Raw genomic sequence first — 24,358 nt, 5'->3', positions numbered from 1 at the left:
AAGCAAGAGAAACAAAAGGTTGGAAGTGAGAGAATTATTAGAATTAAGAGTGAGCTGTGTTATTGTCTAAATAATTGGTGCCTGTCCTTCATCCATCAATCCATCCATGTTGTTTTACTTTGCCTCCGCCTGTTTCCGTGATGCTCTCCACTTGTGTATCTCCTGTCAGGATGACAGTGAATTGTGTGTGTGTGTGTGTGACAGCGGGGTCAGTCTGACCCATCCATCTCTGTGACAGCATCACCACAGACAGAGAGGCTCACACACAGAACTACATTTTGAAAAGTGGGTAAAAAATATGCAGAGAACAGCTGTAACACCTGTAAGTCTGTCAGTTCGCTGGTCACCCACAGTATCCGTCTGTGAATCTGTGCATCCGTCTGTCTGCTTTTCTGTCTGTGCCCTGCCACTAATCTACACAGTCTTGCAGCCCCATCTAGTGGTTGTCGTATCACATGACAACATTACATCACAGTGGAAGAAACACTGAACCAAGTGAGTTTACACCATCAGTACAAGCTATTTGAGTCTGCTGCTGTCTATTTCTATTTATTCCGTTTCATATAGTATAGGTTGTCAAGTCTCAAACTCCATCTAATTAGACAACTTTATTATAGGATACAAACTATTTATAAACAAGGTTTCAGTGGTAGTGGTAGTGACACTGTTGTGTTTTAGAAGTACTTCTTGGTAGCTTGAGCTTTAAAAGAAAACTTATCAGGAAACAGTGATTTTTTCCTCCTGTGCGTCTTCTCACCTTCTTCTGCAGCACATTAACTTTGCGTTCTTTGACGTCCAGCATGTCTTTGAGGTCGGTGATCTCTCCCTGCTGAGTGCTCTTCTCCTCCGTCACCTCTGATATCTGCTGACTCTTTTTGGAGAGGAGAGATTCCTTTTCTTCGAGGCGCAGGCGCAAAGCATCCACCTGTACGCACACACACACACACAAATATGTTAAAGAGTGGAGATGAATATGCATCTAGAGTGTTAGTGACAAGATTACATAGTGTACCTCAGTCTGAAGTATGGCTGCTCTCTGTTCCTTGGCAGTGAGTGACTCCTTGAGTACATCAACGTGTTGTTTACTGTCGGAGAACTGATTGTTCAGAGTCTCCAGTTTGGTCCTGAGAGCCAACAGATCGCTGTCCTTACGACTCAGATCCTGCTTGGCCTGTTCCATCTGAAGAGCACACACACGTGGCGTGAAGAGAGAGGAGACCAGTTAAAGTGTAAACTAGAGTGGACGTCAAATTTACATCCATTAAAATCTGCTACAAGCTTTACTATTGTAAGTGAGCACTTAGTTCTACGATGCGTGTTAAGGTTTTAGTCATTATTCATGTTTCCTTTGTAGAAGACCAACTGTAAAAAGAAAAAAAGAGAGATGCACAATATTCAGCAGTGACTGGTACAGTGATGATTTAAAAATAAAATATATTCCTGTATTTCTACTTAACAAGCTTTTACGTAATTCAGAGCATGGTAGAAAGAAATAATAGTTTTCTTAATTCTCTTATATAGTTTTAAATACTGATAGTGTTAAAAAAGGAGAGCATGATGCCATTGACATAAGATGTCCTCATAAAAAAAACAATGGAGAAGAATTGGTAGTTGTACAATAGTATAACGAACAGTATACAAAGTGTGTGAGTGGGCTTCTACAATGGACAGTGTGTCTGTTACACATAGACAACTGAGTTTGGTCAAACCCAATCTCAACACATCTAAGAGTTTTGTTTATTGTTAAGAAAAAATACCCTTGTTTTCCTGTTCCTCTCCTGAAAAGCAAATAACAGTTAAACACATGAAAGTCGGTCCAGCACCAAACTCTCGTGCTCTCTACTTCTCAGCTGTGTATTTGCACTAGATGATCGGGGTCAATTCTTTCAATAAGCCCAAGTTTATTAAAATGAAAAAAGTTCAACATGACTGTTTCATAACTCTCTTTGGTATTTCATGGGGTGATTGAGAATGAATTTTGTGAGTGAATTTAATATGACATTAAAAATAAAGAATGGACCCGAACCACAGAGAAAATTCAATCCTATAAAACTCTCAGCAAACTGATCCCAGCCACTGGCTGAGTGAAACCTCATGCAAGGAGAAAAACAAGCAGGTTAGAGATATGCATACTGTAGCACAGCACAGCTGGACTCTGAACTGGAGGTCTGTGATTGTACGGGTCAGACTGCGACAAACAACTATGACTGTCAAAAGCCTCTGATCACCCAACAGAATAAGAAATGTCTGTATGAGAACACGTTTGGACTATTAGGTTTTACGGGATGTGGAAAATTTGATTGGGAATCAGACAAAATGGAGAAACAATAATGTGATTAAATTATATAGAAATTATATAAATAAATGTCTCATTTTGAACTCTAAATCTCAAAATGCAAAATTGCTAGTCATTGCATTGACATATTTTCAATTTTCATCTTTTATTGTCTGAGAGTTATAGTTGCTTAAGTCTGAACAGTCACAGTCACTCTACTGGGATTCTACAGGGAATCTACTCGAGCAGCCGCAGCCATTAGCCAGTCATCCTGGGACACAGAGAGCGAGAAAGAGATCAAGAGAGACAGAGGAAGAGAAGAGAGGAAAAGCAAACAGACACAGAGGTGTGTCTCTTACTGCAGACACCTCCCGCTGAAGCTCATTGGCTCGTTGCCTTAGCTCCTCCTTCTCTGATTGGCTGTGAGTGAGCTCTTCCTTCAGCTGCTCAACCTGGCAGGAGAGGAGGGCGTCACCGTGACCACACAACATCTCAGCCGCCACAGTCGCGGACCACGCACAGAATAATCAAGCAGCTCACATGCAGAAATAATACAGGAAAACCACCTGCTGCACATCCTGCATCACACATACCTATGTTTTTTAATGTCAAAAAACATTTCAAGGTCTCATATGTCATACAAGTTAACAGATATGTGAGGAATGAGTGATGCAGTTTGTCAGACAGTAAATTGACAATAACCAAAAATAATAAAACCACAAATAATATAAATTTAGGATAAAGATACTATAGTAATCAGAACACACTCTTGTGCCCATTGACATATGAGCCATTCCTTACATTCAGACTAATCTGTATCAAATTAGTTCATTAGTTTCTCATTAGTTTAACAAACAAGAAGAAGTCCTGTAGATTCATGACTGAAGATCAGCCGTCCCTGGTCTTCACTCTGTTTCAAGACGGCACACATACTTTATGCACAGTGTGTAGCATGTATGGAGGATGTCAGGTATTCAGTGTACCGCTATAATCATCTATGAATGCAACGATGACAAAATCAAAGACAGAAAAGGTGAGGAAGAGGTTTAAATGACTTTTCTTCAAGATGTGAGATATGAAAACCGGCGGAAACACAAACAAATGCATTTCAACTATAACGAGCAAAAGAAGGCTAAGAGAGAGCGAGAAGAAAAAAATTGACTGAATTTCCAAACATGCTCGTCGCTCCATGACTGAAGTGCAGGTTTGTTATAATGAGCGTGGCTCCCATTGCAATACTTTGCGGTCCTGACACTAAAGCTGTATCCATCAGTGGTGGGGGGGAAAGACGAGTTATTTTTCAGGCGAGCTTGACATTTTTTATAACACAAAGAGGAGAAAAATGATAAGACAAGCAGATATATGTGTGTGTTAGTGTGTGTGTGTCTGTCACCTTGTTCTTCATGAATTTGGAGTGGGATCTGTAGACCTCCATCTGTTTGATCTCCTCCTCCCGCTCCTCGCTGCTCAGAGCTCCGTTGGACTTGAGCATGTTCACCTCCTCCTCCAGCTCCCTCAGGCCACGCTCCATTGAACTGATCTTTGCATCCTGGCAGGACATCACGACAACATGCTCGAGTTAAGACACTGAGACGGTGTGACTGACTCTACCTGGGCCATATATGTGATGAAAGATTCAATACAGTTCTGAAGCATTGCTGAATGTTGAGCAGAGGTGGAAACCAGACTGCCTGTGTTCAGTATAATTTATGTTTCAGTCACTCTCCAAAGCTGATATTGATTAACTAACAAATTTTACAGTCTTGATCTTCAGTATTACCCAGCAAACATGTCCGTGCAGGCCAACTGTCGGTGGCTGTGTGTTTTAAAGTGGGACAGTTGTGGGTTGTTGCCCACAAGAGCCCCTGTGCTGTCTTCACGGGCAATGCCCATATTAACCTGAGTGGGGCCCACTGCTGTTTTGTCCCTTTAAACCCACACCTGTTGGCCCTCATTGTACCCCATTAAGGGCCCAATCTCTGTGAAGCCAACGCTCAACCCACACTTCAGGCAGTGCCCTATAATGTGGGGCCTCCATATGCCTCACATTTCATGCCCGTAATGGGCCCAATTTTATGCCCACAGTGGCCCCATGCGAGTCCCAAATGGGCATGTTTGCTGGGTTAAGGGGCAGCCAGACACATGTACCCAATGGTTCTCTAGGTTCGAAAATCTGAGTATCGGCCAGCAGAGGGAGCAGCTTGAGTCTGGGAAGTTGGAAAATTGTTAAGGAAGATGTAGAAATCTTCTGTTCAACTTCATTATGTCATTGACAGATGAATATGAACAGTATGAATGTAGAAAATATTATGTTAATGAAACTGCAAAAAATGAACATAGTTGTGTGTCTCTTTTTCCAATTGACAAATCATGTTTGAAATAGATTTTGAGCAAATGTTTCACTAAACCTGTGAATCACAGGTAATTTCCTGTGCAGAGTAGACAAATGAATGCATGCTCTGTGTGGGGTGAGACCTACTTTCTAGAGAGAAAAAAAAATCAGAGTACAAAAGCAAGGAAGTAAGAAAGCAGCAAAGATGTAACTCTTCAAATGCACCAGGGATAATTTGACATTGCCTTTGCAAAGCAAACGGTACAAACTGTCACTTAGAGTTGAAATCAGAAAACACTCATGATATGATATGAGTATGTACAGTGCAAATGAAAAAAAAATCATGTTAATTTGTAATTTGATATTTATTCTTTCATCCAAAATTAACAATTTTGAAAAACAGACAGTTGTAGATTTATATATACTGAAATAATAATAATAATAATGATCATAATATTGTAAACATCCACTTAATATTTACTAAAAAAAAACACGTATTGACAAAGTAATAAAAATAACATAGTCCAAATTTACTACTTAAATATTAAAGCTCTGTATTTATGACTTTATCCTCTATGTATTTATTACATTATAAAGAAAATTCTGATTTCGATGTAAAGCACAGACACACAACCAAATGAAATAATTGACAACCCATATTTACCTTCATCTCGATGACTGTCTGCAGGGCCTTGGTCTTTGTCGACTCTGGAGCTGCTTCATATCTCCTGTGCAGCTCCTGAGAGACACACACACCACGATGGTCAGCGGGCGACAGAGAGGGAGACACAGAGGGATGGAGAGAGGGATGGTGTGGGGGATGGAGCGAGGGAGGGGAAGGTCTCGCACCAGGAGAGGAGGCGAGAGCGACTGAAGGGAAGGCATGACGGGAGGGCTGGACGGAGGGCGTAGGCCGCGGAGCAGGGACAGGGAACGAGTGCTGGAGCGAAGGATGGACGGGGGAGGCGGCGACGAAAGCGTGGTAGTGGGGAGAACAGGTGGAGGGGAGGACGACAGGATGGACGGAGTGGCGATGGGAAGGAGGGGAAGGCGCAGGGAAGGATGGAGAGGAACGGAGCGAGTGGTGGCGCGAGGGGGAGAAAGGAGGAGAGGGCTGGTAGGGGGGAGAGACGTGAAAAGGAGGCGGAATAGGAATAGACGGGGAAACGGGGAAAGAGGGAGAGATGGGGATGCAGGGGGAGGCGGGAATGAGATGTGTCCCTCGCGCAAAGGCGCTGGCTTTTAGCCTCCTCGGGTCGATCCGTCCATCCCACATCCTTCCAGCTGTGAGGAACGAAGGCACCAACGAAGCTGACACCGTTTCAGCCTCAAATGTGAATGAATGATGAAATCTGACAGGCTGAGATGACACTGATGAACCAGCTCGCAGCTTCAGATGAAATCTAAACCAGTTTCAATTTCCTACTGTAACCTTTCAGAAAATATCCAACTTACATCACGACTAAAAGACCCTGCAAGAATTTGTTCAATTTACTCTAGATTATTTCTTCTCCTAAAATCCTAAAACCCAAAACTCTCCAGACGTGCTCTAAAAACAAATTCTTCACTACTCAACTCCTCGGATAATTTACTGAGCTCCATGTAAGGAAATTCTGTCTGTCTGGCTGTTGTTACCACATCACAACTCACTAGTCAAATGAAGTGAGAGCAAAGGAGGGGGAGTGTGGTGGTGGTGGTGCTGAATGTAAAGGCACAAAAAGAAAAAAGAAGGACAGGGAGGGAGAGAGTGCGAGAGAGGGAGGGAATGAAAGCAGAGGGGAGGACGTAGCAGTGTATGCCTCACTGCTTCTCTTTGGAGGAAACACAGTTAGAGGCCAACAAAGGCGGCTAATGCATGAGCCAGGATGGAGAAAAACACACATATGTGAAAGGGATAGTAGGGTGCCATGGCTGAAGGCGCTAGTATGAATACTATGAATGCTCATGGGCACACTCACGCAAACAAACTGAAATATCCCTTATTTGGTCATCACTTCCTACTGTAGAAAGAGTCACAGGTAAAATCAAGTGCAAAGAAAGCAAAGAAAGGGCGTATAATAAACAGATTAGCTAACAGTTAATAGCTTCACATTCTGAACCTCTTTAATTTCATAACCATCTTTTTTAGAAGGTGTTTGTGTATGTGTGTGAGTTTCCAGTTGGTCATCTTAAATTCACACATTCATGATATTGTCATATCTGTGATCACATTATTATTGGAGCAGCATCCTAATTGGCCACTGGTTGTATGTTGTGATATTGCACATGAAGTGTAATGTTAACTACTTTAACAGCTACTGTTAGTCTACAAATATGTGATCTGTATTAACTCCTTTTTGTCATCATAAATTAATTATTATATCTATTTGTATTTGCTATACATTTTGTGATATTTCAATTTCAAAGATTCAGTTTTCAATGATTTAAGTTAAATGATTACATTACAGTAGAGATTGTTAGGTATGACATAGCTCAGATTCAAGTCCTCTGTTTGCTTCCATACAGAAACCTCTTCTTTTTTTCTTCTTTTTTTACTGTTGTTGCTCTGTTACATTTTGGTACTAAAAAGAACAACAACAACTCTGCCTGAGCTTTAGGAAGTTGCAGGGACTGTTCCGTTAATTAGTGAAATGAACCATGTTGTCAGCAGTGCAGCAGGAAGTCTTCAAGATAAATATTTTGTGGAAACATCTTCATTATTTACAATCCTGATTTTCCATTTTAACCCTTAGCACTGAGCTAATAGATACTGATACTGCAGATACTGCATGATTTTATTCCAGTCTTCCCGAGGTGTTTCCTGCTTTAAAATTAACGATGTCTGTTGTGAAATGCAGTCAGAAAACTGTCCAAAACTCTGTCCAGCAGACTGATGCAATATGAAGCAACAAGAACCAAAAGATAAGTTAGAGTGTAGTAATATAGTCTGGAGGGATTTCCTAATTATGTTTTAAAGCATTGCTGCCTATGACACAATTATGATGCACCACTTGCTTGTGTGTGTGTGTGTCTGTGCCTGTGTGTTTATGCATGTTTGTCCCTCACAGCTGCGGCCCATGATGCATTTGGAGTTGGTCATAACAGGCTGGTGTCAGAGCTGGTTTGTGTATTTTCGGTGTAAGTGACACAGTTTTCCACCAGGCAACTCAAAGTTAAAACACTTTGGCTGAATGGAAGCTACTTTGAGACAATCACCACACATACAATGTTGTACTACACTTGTCTATTCAGATCTAATAGAAGAACTGCATTCTGTTAATCTGCATACTGTGTGTAGTAGCGTATTAATATTAATTAGGATTAAAGTGCTTTTTGTGGATGTTTGCTCTGTACATTGAACTGTCTTTGAAGTTTAATATAGTGTTTCTTTTATTCACCTTGTTCCTTGTCACAAATATGTAAATATAAAAGTTTGGGGATTTTTGTTTAAGACTCTTTGAAAAATTTGATTTAGAATTAAGTATGGGATAAAAAAAAAATCCCAAAAAGATGCATCACACGTTTAGTCTCCTAAAATAAATACTTCGTATACTGAGAGGTTGAATACCCATCTGTGATCATTTGTTGTCCAATTACAGCCTCTTTCCACTAGAGGGAGCTGTTGTATAAACAACAATATGATGGACTGGGAGTTGAGACGTTGGAGAGATGTTAAGAAAGAGACAAAGTGAGCAGTGGAGGGTAGAAAAACAGGTTGAAGTGTACATTCCTGTGTGTTTGTGTGTGTTGATGTTTCTGTGTTCTATTAAAACTAAATCAACTAAGCCAAGAGTACAAGCAGCCAAAAGCCTTGCCTGGTTTATACACACTCACATCTGGCTGTACACAGACACACACACCCTCACCCATGGGAATTCTTGAACAGTTTGTGTTTCTTCTTCACACACAGACACACACACACACACACACACATACACACCTCTCTGAGTTGCAGCATCTCCTTGTCTTTTCGCTCCAGCAGGCCCTCCAGTTGATGGATGGTCATCTCAGCATCGGCCAGTCGCCTTGTGCGTTCGTGGTCCTCTTCTGTTGCCCGTGACGACAGGCCTTTACTCTGCAACATTTCTAGTAACTTCTTTATTGACTCATCCCTATTAGAAAGGAGTAGTATAGATTTAAAGTCAACATAATGGCAGGCAGCCTAAATCAGTGGCGTCATTCATTTCCCAGTCTGTGGCCTCTACTGTATCTTTACCTGGCAGTCAGTGTGTGTTTCTGTGTGTCTATCCTCAGCTCCATCTCCTCCACGGTCTTCCTCAGGAGGAACAGCTCTTTCATCTGTCGCTCGTACTCGGCGTGGAGACGCAGGAAGTTCTCCTCTGTCATTTCCTGAGGGGAGATGCCCTGGCCTCCGAGGTGACCGGAGTCCGAGTAATCGGACTGGAAGAGCTGGTTGAGATCTCGTTGGATTCGCAGCTCATCTTGTAAAGCCTGGATGGTGCACTGGAGATGCTGGAGGGAGAGACAGATGTCCAGTTTAAACCAATGAGATAAAAGACAGTGTGTTAATCAACCTTAAGCAGCCCACATGCTGACTTTTTTGCAGGAAATTGGACGTATGAGCAGCTAGGACACTATTTTTGTAGCCATGTCCAGCTCGGATCGCCAAGTTTGACAGATTTCTGGACCAAGACACAAAATATGTCTTGACTGGGCTTCATGCAGAGTGTGAAGCTGACTGAGACAGCAGCGTACAGTATGTTTATGTCACCTTGAGTGAGTGAGAGCGCTGTAAAAGCGTGTTGGCAGGTTAGTATCACCATCGTCATCGTCATGGCTGGGGACAACATGACATGACTGGCCCTGAGTCAGATGAAAAAAAGAGTTTATAATACGTATGCGTGTGTGTGTGTGTGTGTGTGTGTGTGTGTGTGTGTGTGTGTGTGTGTGTGTGTGTGTGTGTGTGTGTGTGTGTGTGTGTGTGTGTGTGTGTGTGTGTGTGTGTGTGTGTGTGTGTGATGTCACTACAATGTCCCAAAGCTTTTTTTAAATGCGTCACGCATAACCTGAGGAACCAGGTCAACTCCACACAACTCATAGGAATATTCCCACAGACTGAAACAGTCATACGGGCAGAGGGAGGTGTGTAAATAAATGCAAAGTAAAAAGAAAGTAAAGATTAAAATAAAAGGAAGTTATGAGGTCAGAAAAGGCAGAGATGCTAGTGCTCCAGTGCAGCTATCGTTAATCAACATTGACAAGAGAAAGAATGAGATTAAAGGAGAAAGGAAAGAGAGGAATGAGCTGGGATGCAAAGAAGAGCAGTTCTTATATTTTAGGGAAGAGAAAGGAGAGGAGAAAAGGCAGATAGTGATCACAGATAAACTGTGCGCTAGTACAAACAGAAGCACTAAAAGAAAATGGATGAAAGGTAATTGAATAAAATCACAGCAACTGTCTGTATCAATAGCTCTGCTTCGTGTTGTGTGTGTGTGTCCCGCTCTGTTCAATACAGATTGGTGCATTTTCTTTATTTCTATTAAGAGTGTTGCAGTGAATATGTGGTGCATAACTCTAAGTTATATATTTAATAATCTTTTGTCCTCGTTGCATCACCGAGTGTCAAACACGTTGACAGGACACCGACATTTCTAGGACTTCTCTTATGACACACAGACAGACACAGTGATAGAGAGCATCCTCTCTTAAATCTTCTCCTTCTGCTGCATCTGTCTGTCTCCATGCCAACGATGACTCCTCCTGCAGACTCGCAGGCTCTGACCCTCCCTTATGAATGATGACAATATGCAAGAATTTGCAAACAACCTTGAAATTTTTCAACAGAGCTCCAATCTTAAGCGCTTTATCAAAATGAGAGAGATATCTCTAATCCTTTCCTTGTTTTGTTTTTGAACTGTTCACACAAACTAAAACACAAACGAGTTTGCAAGAGTCAAGGGTCAAGAAGCATCCTTGAGATATTGTAATTTTCTGCTGCTTTCTAATTCTGTTGGTCAACTTTATTTTCTTCTCAGGTTGTTTATCTTTGCTTTTCACCAAAACAATTAACTAACTAATAATAAAATAATCAGTACATTTATCAATACTTAAATTACTCACTGGTTGCAACCACAATTATCTAAATAGAGGATGTACAGAGAAGGATGGAGCCGTGTGGTGTGCAGTCAGTGGGAGAAAAACACATGTTCTCATGCTCATTACAGAAATACATGTATGTGTAGAATATAACATATATAATATATTTCATGTTCTATTTAGACATTAAAGAAATGTTCATGCATGACTACACACATCATCATGTACTGTTATCAGTCAGGCAAGCACACACACAGTCACACAGTCACATCAGGCACTTAAAACTATGTCAGAGCTGCAGAAATGAATGCATACACACAAACAAACACACACAGCCTCAATAATCTTGCTCACACAAATGCAAATCAGTGTGTTTTAGTTCAGCAAATACAGTATGAACACACTTAACTTCAAAGGTTACACATAAAGAATTCTAAAACACACACACACACACACACACAAGAAAACTTGTGCCAGTCCCCACACTCCCCACCTCCCAAACACACACACACACACACACAAAGACACACACAGCTGGAATGTAGAGCTGAGAAATGCCAGACCACAAGAGAGAGAGAGATGAAAAAGAAGGAATGAAATATAAAAGGAAGCAAGCAGAAGGAAAAGGAAAACAGAGGGAGAGATAAGGGGAGCGAAGTCAGACAAGGAGAGAAAACAGTGTTAACCGTGTCCGGCAGAAAATAGAAGAAGACAGGATGAAAAAAAAGAGGCGAGAGGAATGAAGTAGCGCCATAGCGCGAGTTGTGTTTTCCGTCTCAGTTTCTGCTGAGTCGTCTTCGGCCTCTTCACCTTTGATCCCGTCAACGGCTTCCTGATTCCACAGGGGGCCGAGGGGGTCGCTCAACACGCCAGACGGAAGTGTAAACGCCCACAGAGCATCCAGAGACATGGACACACATGTCCACACATATGTGCTGCCTGCAACACTGTGAGTTACAAACACAAACACCATTTAAAGAAGATCAAAAGTTTCCAGGATATGAACGAAGCCAATGCTTATTTTCCAGTCTGGTTTTATCTCCACATCTCTCCTCTGTTTACTTGTGAGTACAGATGACAACATAGCGCAACGAAAAAAACAAACTAATCTAATCTGTGCATCAATGTGACAAACACTAACAAGGACACGAATCAAGTCGACAAGTCGTTGCCTGAGTTGTCCAAGGGAAGGACAGATAAAATCTTCGTGCTGGTGTTCGGTAAACAAGTGCAAGATGGGAAATGATCTTGATGCCGGAGATGTTCAACAGATCACAACTTGTGAATATGATTGAAAAGTCTTCATGCTCTCGCAGGAGGAGCAAATTGCTACTGACAAGCAAATTTATGAATACGACAGAACGTATTTACAAAAACACACACTGCAGCAAAGCCGGCTGAGGTGAGTGTGAACAGGAAACTGTTGACTAATCTCATGATGACTGTAAATACTATCTGAGATAACTATCAGTACATGCACTTCAATAACCAGATGACATGCATTCCTTATTAATCCAATTTCTCCCATAACAACCTCCTTAAAAAAAGGGAAATGACTGTGCTCACACCTTTTATGTGGTGGTTGAATATAAATAAAAAGATGGACTGTGTCTCAGCTCCAGGTAACAATGTTATATGCCGCCATAGTCATGAAATTAATTAAAGCAAACAGAAAAACAACTAAAATGAGCCCTGTATTCTGTTTTTCCACTCTTGAATTTATAACCACAAAATTGGTGGAAGAACCTGAAACTGGATGGAAAAATATTCAGACGAAGAACTCTCAAAATGTCGCACTATCAACCCACAACCACACTGGCCTGCACTCAGCCCATTACACCAGTGTTCCCTAATTATTTTTGCTTGTGACCTATAAATATGAGTTAATATCTCTTTATCTAAGGCTGCATGTCAGCTGTCAGCAGTTTAATCAAAATAAATATATTCTTTTTCAGGTCTGATGGAATAAGAAATGAAAAAACTAAACATAATTTTAAGCATCAGCATTTGTTTTTTGTTGTTGTTCCTAATGTCCTTCCAGGACAGCTCTGCTTTCAGCAAAGTTTCACGACTGAGATGAGATCGCTGCGTTTCATGGAGCTGAAAATCCAAGGTCTCAGCACGACACGAGGATTTTACACCAGGATGAGACTCAAATTCACATCACTGGAGGGATTAAAATGGGCTCCTGACAAAATGTGATGGCTTCAGCAACATAACCGCCGTCTGAAAACACAAGTTCACGCCAAAAAATGATGTTGCGACGAGAAGGGCCGAAGAGAAGAGAAGAGAAGAGAAGAGAAGAGAAGAGAAGAGAAGAGAAGAGAAGAGAAAATCCGTTTGTGAATATGGTGACAATTTTTCCATCCACTGCCCCCTCCCCTCTCCTGAGGCCACTGCTCATCTGTCGTTCAATATTAACCATCTCTCCGTTATTACTCCTCCGTCTCATCCCTCGCTTATTCTGTGCTCGCCGGGTGAGTCACGCTTCCCCCGGTCGCAAACGGACACACACTGTGACAGAAACACATATACACACACACACACGGATGGACACACACACAACACGATGATGCCCACACACAGAGTTACAAACGCACATATGCAGACAACATAATGTTAGAGGCAGTGGCCGTGCTGTGTGTGTGTGTGTGTGTGTGTGTGTGTGTGTGTGTGTGTGTGTGTGTGTGTGTGTGTGTGTGTGTGTGTGTGTGTGTGTGTGTGTAATGACCGTGAGCAGTTTGAAAGCATCGCCCACTCAGGCATCAGACAACATGCAGATTAACACACTCTCTCTGTATTCTCTGAGGATAAAGGTGGAGGATGAAGAACATAACGAAGAGGAGGAAAATAACATTTAGAGGAAAAGCATCATTTCAGAAAAGATGGGGCGCAAGCTCACGGAAGAAAATAGAATCAAATTGGAGGAAAACAAAAGAGGAAGTCAAGAATAAATATGGATGAAAGAGGAAAGAGATTAAAACCGGGAAAGAAGGAATAAAAAAAATAGCCAAGAGGGGGAAGAAAGGGAGGGAGAAAAAGGCAAAAGAGGAGTGTTGACCCTAATCAGTCACTTTGAGATGAAACATCAGGGTCAGTGTGGTGAGTTTAAAGAGCAAGAAGAGAAGAGAGGAGAAGAGGGAAGGAATTAAATCAGCAAAACAGCCCGTCGTAGCTGTCACGTTTCTTCTGACTGACAGACAAGAGACAGAATGACAGATTTCAGAGGAGCAGAGGGAAAGAGAGAGAAAAAGAAAAGTCTGCAGGAGAAAAGGGGAGTGACCGTACTGTAATTCTCCTCATTCCTCACCAGCTCTTCCCAAACCCACTCCTTATAAGGAAAGACATGGCTACCACAGTACCACAGGCCCATAACACACACACACACACACACACATGCACAAAGAGAGTGAGAGAGAAAGTGGAGAAAGTGAGACAGCGAGAGCAAAAACTCACAAAATCACAGCCTCATAGGCGAAGAGGGAGAGCTGACTCCCTCTTTCCTTTCACTTTCAAACCTCTCTCTTCTCCCTACATTTCCCTCCACAGTAAAAAAAGAAACCAACACTGTGCTTTTGTGAAAGAGAAACAGGGGGAAAGAGGGGCTATTTATTTCTCTCTGTGCCATGGAGTTAAAGTTTTATAAGACTCCTGAGCGTGGGAGTCTGCTCTCTCTCTGCTAAATTCTCTCCATGAATCTCCCTCTTGCTCTTTCCTCACTGTTCCCCTTCCTCCTCCTCCTCCTCCTCCTCTTCCTCTGTCCATCTGCCTTTTCTCCCCCCACTATCATTCCCTGTATTTACCTTTTTTCCCTCTTTCTCCCCATCCCTCTCTCTTCCTCCTTCTCACCTATCTCTCCATCCTGACTAAATAAACACACAGGTCTAAGGGCCATCTGTTACTGATGAGCATTCATGTGTGAAATCCAGTGACACACACACACACACAAATAAGGTCCAACATATAAAGATAAAAACAAATGCAGAGATAATAGTTCTGATAGATAAAGTATTTTTGGAGTTTTTTCATCTTTTAGTTGGAACTCGAAAAAGGTAAAATGAATCATTGTCTCTCACTCTCGCCGCACATAAACCTGGACGTGCAAACACATATATGCCAATTCAAGCAAAAAACACCATACACACACACACACACACACACACACACATACAAGGGGGAATAATGAGTCATAGGTGGATGGGCTGTGGATGGAAAGAGAAGCAGACTGCAGGCAACAGAAGGAGGAGAGACAAGGTAAGGCAGAGCCAGACAGCGAGATGATTGTCATCACATTTTAAAGCGTGCTGTCTCCTGTATCAAAGAAGACAAAGAAGAGGAGGAAAATAAATAAATGAATACTTTTTTTTCTTTTTTTAAAACTTTGCTGAGCCTGCAGGCTGTCGTTTCCTGGACCGCTCTGCATCACGTTCATACAGTCAAACACATTTCCCCCTCAGACCTTCTCAGGCTCAGGCTCCACTGTAGCTGTGCTGCAGAGAACTCACACCGACACACGGAAAGAGTATATCAGTCAAAGTCAGCGTCCACTCATCGGACATTGGGCTTAAGAAGACCAGGTGACCAGATCAGCTGATCAAGACAATCAAAGAACAAAGAAAGAGACAAAAAGTTTGGAGAGTTGTGGATCTGTAGCTGAGGAGCGTGACTCCTGAGGAATGCACAGAGTGTTTGCAGAATCCTCGACTGTGTGTGTGTCTGTGTGCGCATTCAGCAATTTTTTCCCCCTTTATAAATCCGTCCCTTCCTCTGCCTCATCTGTAACTCACATCCAACAGATTAACATCCAAGCTTCACTTTTTTACACATGAAAAACATCCACCACTGGAATTCAATTCTGCACAATTCAGATGAACATGTCTGAGTTTTGTTCTCTGCTTCCTGCTCACCTGCTATAATAAAAAAAACAGGTAAATGGCTTTTTAAATGGGAATATATCATCACCAAATGGCTCCTAATGACAAAACAGTGTGTCATCAGTACAACAATGTATTGTCAGCTCAGCTTGATCTGTCCATCCTTCATCTTTAATCTCCTCTTTCCCCCTTTTCTTTCAGTCAATCTATCAATTCCATCTTTTCATCCACCTTCCTCCTTTTTGCCCATTTCGCTCCTGTCACATCAACATCAATCAGTCTTTCCATTTCTCTACATTTCATCAGTTTTTTTTTTTTTTTACAGCTTCAGCTCAATTCGTCCGCGCCACTCATTCATCTTTCCTCCTTTCCCTCCCTCCTCCCTGCACACCGCCGGCTTTCCAGTTTGATCTATCCTCTGCTGATTTCCTCCTTCCTTCTTCCTCTCTACATTTTACACATCTTTACATCTCAATCCGTCTTCTCCATCCATCCACCCCTCACACACACACACACACACTCACTCTCTTTCTCTCAGGGTCTTTGCCGGTTTATAGATTGCCAGGCGAAGCATTTTTAGCGGCCAGCTGGCACAAAAACTCTGGTTGGCAACATTTTTCTCTATACAGTAAATGGAAATCTCACACAGGAAACAATTGGCCCCGTCCGTTTCTATTGAATTCGAACTAATCTGGGTCCTTGAGGACAACTCAACGCCAGCTCGGAGTAATTAAATTAGAAATGCAAGATGCTCAACTTAAATCCAGGTGTAATAACGTTAAGTGCTGAGCAGTGATTATAAGTCCTTCCTCAGTCAGCACAGAAAGCTGCTCCAAAGTGCTTCTTCAGTATATTTACGGTAAAATATCTCTTATGTGCTCTAGTTCCATCTTTTATCTTTAATTGAGAACAGTAGTTAATTCTTTATTTAGTGCACAATAAATGTCCTTGGCTTGTTGCAGATGGTTTAAGCGTTCCAGCTGCAGAGGTGGAACAGATCAGGACTCTGGTAGCACCATCCATTTACACATTAACCTGAAGGCCTGATTTACTGCCATGTTCAAAGAGTGGAAAATACACTCAAGTGCCAGTCTGTGTGACTACCCCCCCCCCCCATCCCCCCTCCCTCCTCTCTATCTCTCCTTCCCCGTCTCTTCTGCTCCTCTCTCTCCAAGTTTGTCGCTGTGAGCAAAAGAAGGGGAAACATGACAGAAGAAAGAAAGGAGGTCTTCTCTTCTCTCTGTCTCATCTCTCTATCTCTCTCATCCCACTCTCCACCTGAAGGCAAAGTGTCACCCAGGTGTAACAGGCACTGTGTTCACCTGCCTGTTAGGATTAACCGCCACACACACAGACACACACACACACACACACACAATGAGAGAAGGAGCTGACAAAGCACCAGACCTTTTGCCCACTGGGTTCAGCAGGTGGTGGGTGGTGTACCATTTTAATACCCCACCAAAAACAAAATGGAACCTGAGGGCTTAAGTTAACACAATAAACATGTGTTTTTTTGACAATTTTTTGAATTTCAATAAATTATTAAAAGAAACAGTTCTCGTTCTAAGCTCAATGGCTGGCTATGAGTGGGTCACCTGTAGAGTGGCTGGGAGGGAAGATTTATTTAATGAAGTATGGGGCCTGTTCCTACTCAAATGCTGGATATGTGAGGATGTCACCACCTACATCTGCATATACAGTATATTATATACACTTTATTAGATTCAGGTACAGGATTTGTATACTATGTACAGAAGAAATTATTTTCGACCCAGAGCAGCTGGGAGACCACAACGCCCAGGTAGACTCATACAAATATTTGGGTATACACATCGACAAAAACTTATGTTGGAATGTTCATGTGAATTCTGTTTGCTCCAGGATACAGCAACGTCTCTACTTTTTGCGACGACTCAGGGTGTTTGGGGTCGAACAGAGGGTACTGATGGTATTCTATCGTGCTGTTATTGAGAGCATTTTACGTTATGGAATTTCAGCTTGGTTTGGAAACTGATCAGTAAATTGTATTTGCACTTAATTGTATGCACTGTCTCGTCTGCTCACCTGTGGGGGTATGTATGTGTGTGTGTGCAGCAGCTGCATGTACAGTATGTCCAGCACAAATTTCCTGCGGGACCAAATAAATTAACTTAACTTAACTTACAGTATGTAGACTGCCTAGGGTGTTTGGTTTTTGTTTTTTGCTTTTTTGTTTTGTTTTGTGGATCTTTGTTTTGTGTTGTAGGTCTGGCTTGATTTGTTGTTGCTGGACTGCAGACTCTTTTTTTATTTATTTACTTTTTGTTGTTGTTGTTGCCTTTTGTAAAGAAAAAGAAAAAAAAGACCGGGCCGATACTGAAAAAGGACACAATTTTTGTTTTTTTTATTCATGTAACTGTCATAATGTAACAGTTACTTATTTGTATTTCTCTGTCCAAAACATCAATAAAAAAAGAAAAAAGAGAGAAATGGTTCTCCACCATGACCATGATATAATTGTGCTGAGCTGGTATCAGTCTGTAAACCCTGCTGACAAACTAACAAACACTCTCACCGAGGACCATGCATTATCATGGAGGAAAAAGACTTACTTTAACACACACACACACACACACACACACACACACACACACACACACACACACACACACACAGTCACCTTTATTTGAAACCAGCACCATTACCACTAAATAATTGAAGAGAATAAAAACAGCGCAGCAGTAAAAGTACAACAGCCATTGGGCTGCTGTACTTTCACTAACACACACACACTCTGACTTTCGACATTAAACCACTGACAAGTACTTTCCATTTCCATAAAACACACAAATTGTTGCATTCAAACAAAAACACACGCATTTGATAAAAACAGAAAGGATGGACATCATGAACAACAATATGCATGTTCATGTATGTACAGATGAAAATGCAAATGCACAATTATGAACATGCAGGCAACCGTGCAATGTGTGCCTCCACTGACAAACACACACACACACAGACTTGTGTATACAAAAAGCCCAATTGTCCTGACACACACATAAGCCTGCCAACACACACGCAAGGACAAAGATTCCCTCCTGCTTCTCTCTCTCCCTCCTCCCTCCCTCCCTCGCTTTTTTCCTCATCAAGCAAACAAACAAACCCATCTGGCAACTACTTCTCCTTAAAAATGCATACATGCAAATCACCACATACAAACACCCTGCATACATGAAGACACACACACACACACACACACACACACACACACACACACACGCTCTGACATCACAGGGCTGCCCTGGAGTACAGTAGACAATAGATTGCATCTAGCAGCCCCAGAAACAGACACACACAGCAGTTATTGTTCATCGGTATGATTCATTTCTGGGACAAACCACACAGAACAAGAAGCAGGCTCTCACTTCAGAAACATATTATATTATCCCCCAAATCCAGTTAGTGAAACTTCATTTTGGTGTGTAGCTCAATATATATTTAATATTGCATCATATTGCTCAGATTTCATACAAAAACAGCATTTGCAGCGTGGTGTTTGCGCATTAAACTCTTAATCGCATGACAGGCTGGAATAGAAACAATGACGCTGAGCTGAACCCCACAAGTCAAGGTTACAATCATGAATGCCAACTGTTGATCGTCTGCTTGAGCTTGTTTGTCTATTGAACAGAAAAGTGGGCACAGTTTGGAGCGCAGATGGCAGCAGCAGAGAAAATAAAAGTTCTGTATTTTTTGAGCAAGAAGAGAAACTCAATCTGCGATGGAAAGACGCACAGAAGTGAAAGCTTTCCTACAGCATTCCTGACATTCCTTCATCTTCCCTTTTTTTCCCACTCCTCGCTTTCTTTCTGCGTGAAACACTGTAGTTACCTGCTGTGATCAAACGGGTGGAACAAATTGGGTGAGCACGCTCACACACACACACACACGCACACAGCCAAAACCAAGAGCAAGGCAGGGCACTAAAAGTGACAAAGGAGGCGCACAACGGTGACCACAGTATTAGGCTGAATAGACCGGCCATGTGTATTCAGATCAATAGATTTGTTGGACCAGGGCGTGTCCCTTCTACTGAATGGTGTTCTGTGGCAAAGCTGCTCCACAGGCCCAGATGGAGAGCGAGGAGACGGAAGAGAGGGAGAGGGACTGCCGTGAAAGAAAGAGGGGAGCAGGATGGAGATGGAGAGTGTGACGAGTCGACAATGAGTGGAAAGCGAGGTAAGACAAAATGACTGGATGTGGGAGGTGGAACAAGGGAAAGTAACAGACAGAGGGAGACAATAATAATTGAAACCTCAGTGGGGATGTAACAGAAAAGAGTCTGCTAATCTAATCTGACTGGAAACCTGCAGATTTGCTACATTTGTCAAATGAAAACTTCTGTTCTCTTGTCTCTCACACTGACAGGTGATCTTTTCCTCTTTTGTATCCGAGGCTAATAAGCATCCCACCTGTCAGCTGCACAGACAGAACGAGCTCCACTGTCATGTAAGAGTTTGTTTCCAGTCCTCTGTTACGGCCCCGGGGGGTCTAAGGGAGAGGGGAGTAACATGAATGAATGCAGGAAACATACAGTAGATAGGCCCAATATGTATCTGTTTATTAATCAGTCCAACTCAAACAACCGTGGGGGAAGCTGCCACCTGGAATAATAGAAGAACCAACATACCACTTACGGCCGTAACACCACTCACAAATCTGTAAAAGTCGCCCTGTAGTACTGATCAATATGTGTAAGTTGATCATGGATTGAATGACATGTGACACTTCCTACATTTCCCATCAGCCTCTGTGGAGCCATTTAATGGATTTCAGCTCAGGCAGCATTTTTCAGTGAAACAGCTCTGATAAAAAACAAATAGTAGCCTACATCATGACCTGCCCATCATCGAAACACCAGACTCATCAAGTCAGAGGCCAACAGCGGTGAGCACACAGGAGCAGTTAGCAGCTTAAGAGCAGATACTTCCCTCAGGAGTTGGTGGAGATGAACGTAAAGCAAAAAGATAAGTGATTTTTTGATAAAAAATTCTGTGAGTTGTCCTGAAAAACCACTCCCGACCAAGGCTGAAGTTGTTCTGTGTCGGTTAAAGGATTTTTAGCTTAACTATGCTACATTTTTACCTTAATTAAACAGCTTTGGACTAATTGTGACGGTTTAATAAATGACATGTAACTTGTTACGAGGGAGAATGTTTGTCAACATCCACAGTCTCAAAGTCACATGGCAATAATGCACCAGTTGTGTGTTTACAGCAAATTTCACTGCCCCTGAGAGGGAGGAAGAAAAAAGAAGTAGATGTAATGTTCACTTGCATTATTGACTTATGTCTAGCTTGTTTGTCATAATAAATCTATTAGTTGTTTAATTATTAATTGAAGAAAAGAACAAAAAAAGAAAAGCTGCAGATCTGCAAAGAGGACGTGTTTGGAATTTTTGTTTAATAACTGACTTAAATTAATATTTGATCAGTCGTTTTATCACAAGATTGGCAGGTATGATCATCTAGATAATCGTACCATCATTGAATGGATTTTGTTTTTATAGACCTGAGTCTAACAAGTGCAAACATGAGTTCAGGAGCAACTGTTCCTCTGTTTTTTTAAATTTACAGTGACACATTGTAATGATATGGGAGGAAGAGAGTCATGCACAGGGTGTGCAAACAGAAGGAGAGGAAGAGATAAAAACAGAGGCGGGCGGAAGAGAGGTGAAGATACTGAGCCAAGCATGAAGGAGGAGGTGAGTAAGTGAGGAAGTGTGGAGGAAAGAAGGAGGGAGGAGGAAGGACGGAGGGTGGAGATGAGATGTGCATTCCTCTGCAGGGGTGTGACCGAGCACGTGTGTGTGTGCATAGCAGTGTGCGTGTGTGTGGCTGTGTGTGTGTGCAAATATGCCAAAATGACTGTGAGGTAACTTAATTCAATTTCCAAGATGAAGGTAATGGCAAAGATAGAGAGAGAAAGAGGAGGGAAGGTAGGAGGAGGAGGTAGGGACGAGAGAGAAAGCAGGAGCTGACTCACCATGTGATGACAGAAATAGAAGAAGAGAAGCAGAATGAGTAAGAAGAGAGAGAGGGGGAAAAAAGGGAGCGAGGGGACGGAGAAAAGCCAGAGATGAACAAGAAAAAGAGACAGATTGAAGAGAGGGAAGGTGACAGGATAATGAGAGCAGGAAATGAAAAGGACGACGTGGGTTAAAAGGGTGGGATTTGTCTGGAGGAGCGAAAGGGAACGTGAAAGAGATTAAGAGAATACTATAGCACATATTCTCTGACATTAGAGATCAGAAAATATTCTTACATGTCGTAACACGTGTATTCGCTCGCTCCAGCGCACACACACACACACACACACACACACACACACACACACACACACACACACACACACACACACACACAGAAGGAGGAGTGTATGCCTAAGTGTGAAGGCACCTGAGGATTTTGCATGGTTGAAGGCCAAACACATGATAGATCGACCACCTCATCATCTGCTCCTTTGTTCTCTCACATGTGCACACACAACACACACACATTTTGACTCTGAGATTTATGGACACACCCACACACTGCACGCGTCCTCACACACACACACACACACACACACACACACACACACACACACACACACACACACACACACACACACACACACACACACCAAACAGGTTGTAAATTATCTTGAGGAGCAATTTAATATCTGGTGATGTAATTTCACATTCGTCTCATTTTTTTTTAGCATTTAATTGATCTTGGGAGCAACATAAAAGTGTTAAAGGTGCACACACACACAAGCAGAGCTAAGAGCCAGCGCTAATGACCAAAACATAAATGCAATTGTTTACTTGAATTAAAAATAAAAGGCTGTGAGTACCGAGCACTTTCTGCACTGGTTTCACGATGACAGCGTGTGAAATGAGACACTGCAAGGCAGCAAGTGACAGCAAGTGTGTGTGTGTTTGTGTGTGTGTGTGTGTGTGTGTGTGTGTGTGTGTGTGTGTGTGTGTGTGTGCATGTGCATCTCTTGCATAATATTCCAGCCTCCTGCCAGATTAGCTGTGTCTCAGTCTCATCCAGATGGCTCCTGAACCAAAAGACAGCTGGGAGTCCCCAACCAGGCAGCCCACTTCATCTGTTTACCCGTCTTCAAGGCCGCCTTGCAGCAGCGAAACAAATCCGACAGAACAGTCCATAAATATCAGGACGTGCCCCCCCCTCTCCCTTTGTGCTGTTCCACAAAAATTCTGCATCAGACGAAACTGAGCAGAACTATGTCACAAGTCAGGAGAAACCTTACCTACAGCTAGGAGTAAAGATCCACAGGGATATGGGTGATTTTTCAACTCTACAATTTACTGCCATGACAAAATTAAACCTAACAGTGAACAGGAGATCACAGCTGACGCACTGCTCCCTCAGCCTTGGTTAATTTTTTACGAGATGCATTCACTGTCCCAGGGAAACACACTCACACACAGTTGCACGCACACAGTCCCCGTTTTTTCTTACCTGTGTTTCCTCTTGTACCACTCTGTATTGTTCCTTCCAGACGGCCATCTTTGTGGCTTCGTCCTTCCTGACCGCTCTCTCTTTCTTCAGCTCTGGACTCCAAAACGTCTTAATGGAGTTCATGGAGGAGCTCAGCTTGGACTCTTTCGCCTCCAGCTACAACAAGTCAGCAGCAGATTTTGTTTTAATATATATTCAGTTACATCCACTGGGATGTTTCCTCTTTCTTGGACAAGTTCACAGACGCACTCATATTATATTACTCTCCATATATCACTGTTCGCTTTTCGTTTTCCTTGTAGCTATTGTCTTAATCTTAAATTCAGGACAGCAGAGGGACTTAAAAGCAAACAAGCAGCGTAATTAAAGCAAAATGCATCATGTTATTTCCTTAGAGAAGTGTGTGTGTATGTGTGTGTGTGTCCTTACTTCTCTGCGTAGTAGTTCGTTCTCCCTCAGCACTTCTCTCAGCTGTGTCTGCAGGTCTGACATGGCACCTTCTCTCACCTGGTAAAACATACATACAAAGGTCAAATAAGAGACACTGACACTCAAATGCTGTAGTAGTGCACACCTAACATCAGTATGAATGAAAATGGCTCCCCATATAAATGTTTAATTCATCTCAACATCAGAGCAGAAGTGTATCAATGAACTTGAAAATATTTTGAACTAATGTAAGTGCTTACTCTCACAAGGAGAGTAAGCACTTACATTAGGCATCTACAGTCGCTGAGTTTAAATCACCAACATGACACATAAGGGAGTAACAGCCTCATAATAAACATAATGCACTGTGAATAAATGTGTTATATAAGTGAGATAAGCCTGTAAAGGAAATAAGGGTTAAAGAGAGATCAAGAGATGTTTGTTTGAGATATAATTAGAAATAAATGGAAGATGGAGGGATGGAAGAGGGATGAGAGATGAGCTTTCAGGTTATGACTAATGTTGCAGAGAGTGGGAGGGTAGAACTTATCTATTTAAGTGTACTCGATTGTCTTTCTGTATTATTCATGGTAGATCGCTACAGTATGAATACTCATACAGCTCTTAGTTTATTCAGTCGGCTTTAAAAGAAAACATTCACACTTAGATGACTAATCTTCCACCTCCCATCTCTACACAACACAAATAATTCATGTATATGACAACACTTTTTTTTTCCGCCAAGTGCGACTGGATTCGTGTTCTGTAAAGTTGTTAAGAACAAAAAAGTAATCTCGTCTTTTTTAAGTAGTTTACATTACAGTTACCACAACATCGGCCTGTGTGGGCTATAATTAACACATTTCTTGTTCTTTTGACACAAAATACATACATT

The 24,358-nt window shown here is 42.0% G+C and overlaps 1 protein-coding gene across 4 annotated transcripts in view; it reads right to left on the bottom strand.

Moving 5' to 3' along the window:
- Positions 1 to 24,358, bottom strand: part of LOC311006406 (ELKS/Rab6-interacting/CAST family member 1-like) — a gene marked incomplete at its 3' end in the record, with an annotated part of 118,412 nt that overhangs the window by 82,237 nt on the left and 11,817 nt on the right. For all 4 annotated transcript variants that reach the window (XM_083999230.1, XM_083999233.1, XM_083999231.1 and 1 more), the window contains exons 3-11: positions 23,464 to 23,541; positions 23,035 to 23,190; positions 8,803 to 9,059; positions 8,527 to 8,698; positions 5,272 to 5,346; positions 3,669 to 3,824; positions 2,635 to 2,727; positions 1,013 to 1,180; positions 758 to 925 (exon numbers count right to left, since the gene is read on the bottom strand). In XM_083999230.1, coding sequence (XP_083855356.1) covers positions 758 to 925; positions 1,013 to 1,180; positions 2,635 to 2,727; positions 3,669 to 3,824; positions 5,272 to 5,346; positions 8,527 to 8,698; positions 8,803 to 9,059; positions 23,035 to 23,190; positions 23,464 to 23,541 — 1,323 coding nt within the window. The remainder of the gene's footprint in view (positions 1 to 757; positions 926 to 1,012; positions 1,181 to 2,634; positions 2,728 to 3,668; positions 3,825 to 5,271; positions 5,347 to 8,526; positions 8,699 to 8,802; positions 9,060 to 23,034; positions 23,191 to 23,463; positions 23,542 to 24,358) is intronic.

Source organism: Trachurus trachurus, assembly GCF_905171665.1.
Source record: "Trachurus trachurus genome assembly, chromosome: 23".
NCBI lineage: Eukaryota > Metazoa > Chordata > Actinopteri > Carangiformes > Carangidae > Trachurus > Trachurus trachurus.
The sequence above is the reverse complement of the archived record's forward strand: the minus strand, read 5'-3'. Positions and strand labels throughout refer to the sequence as shown.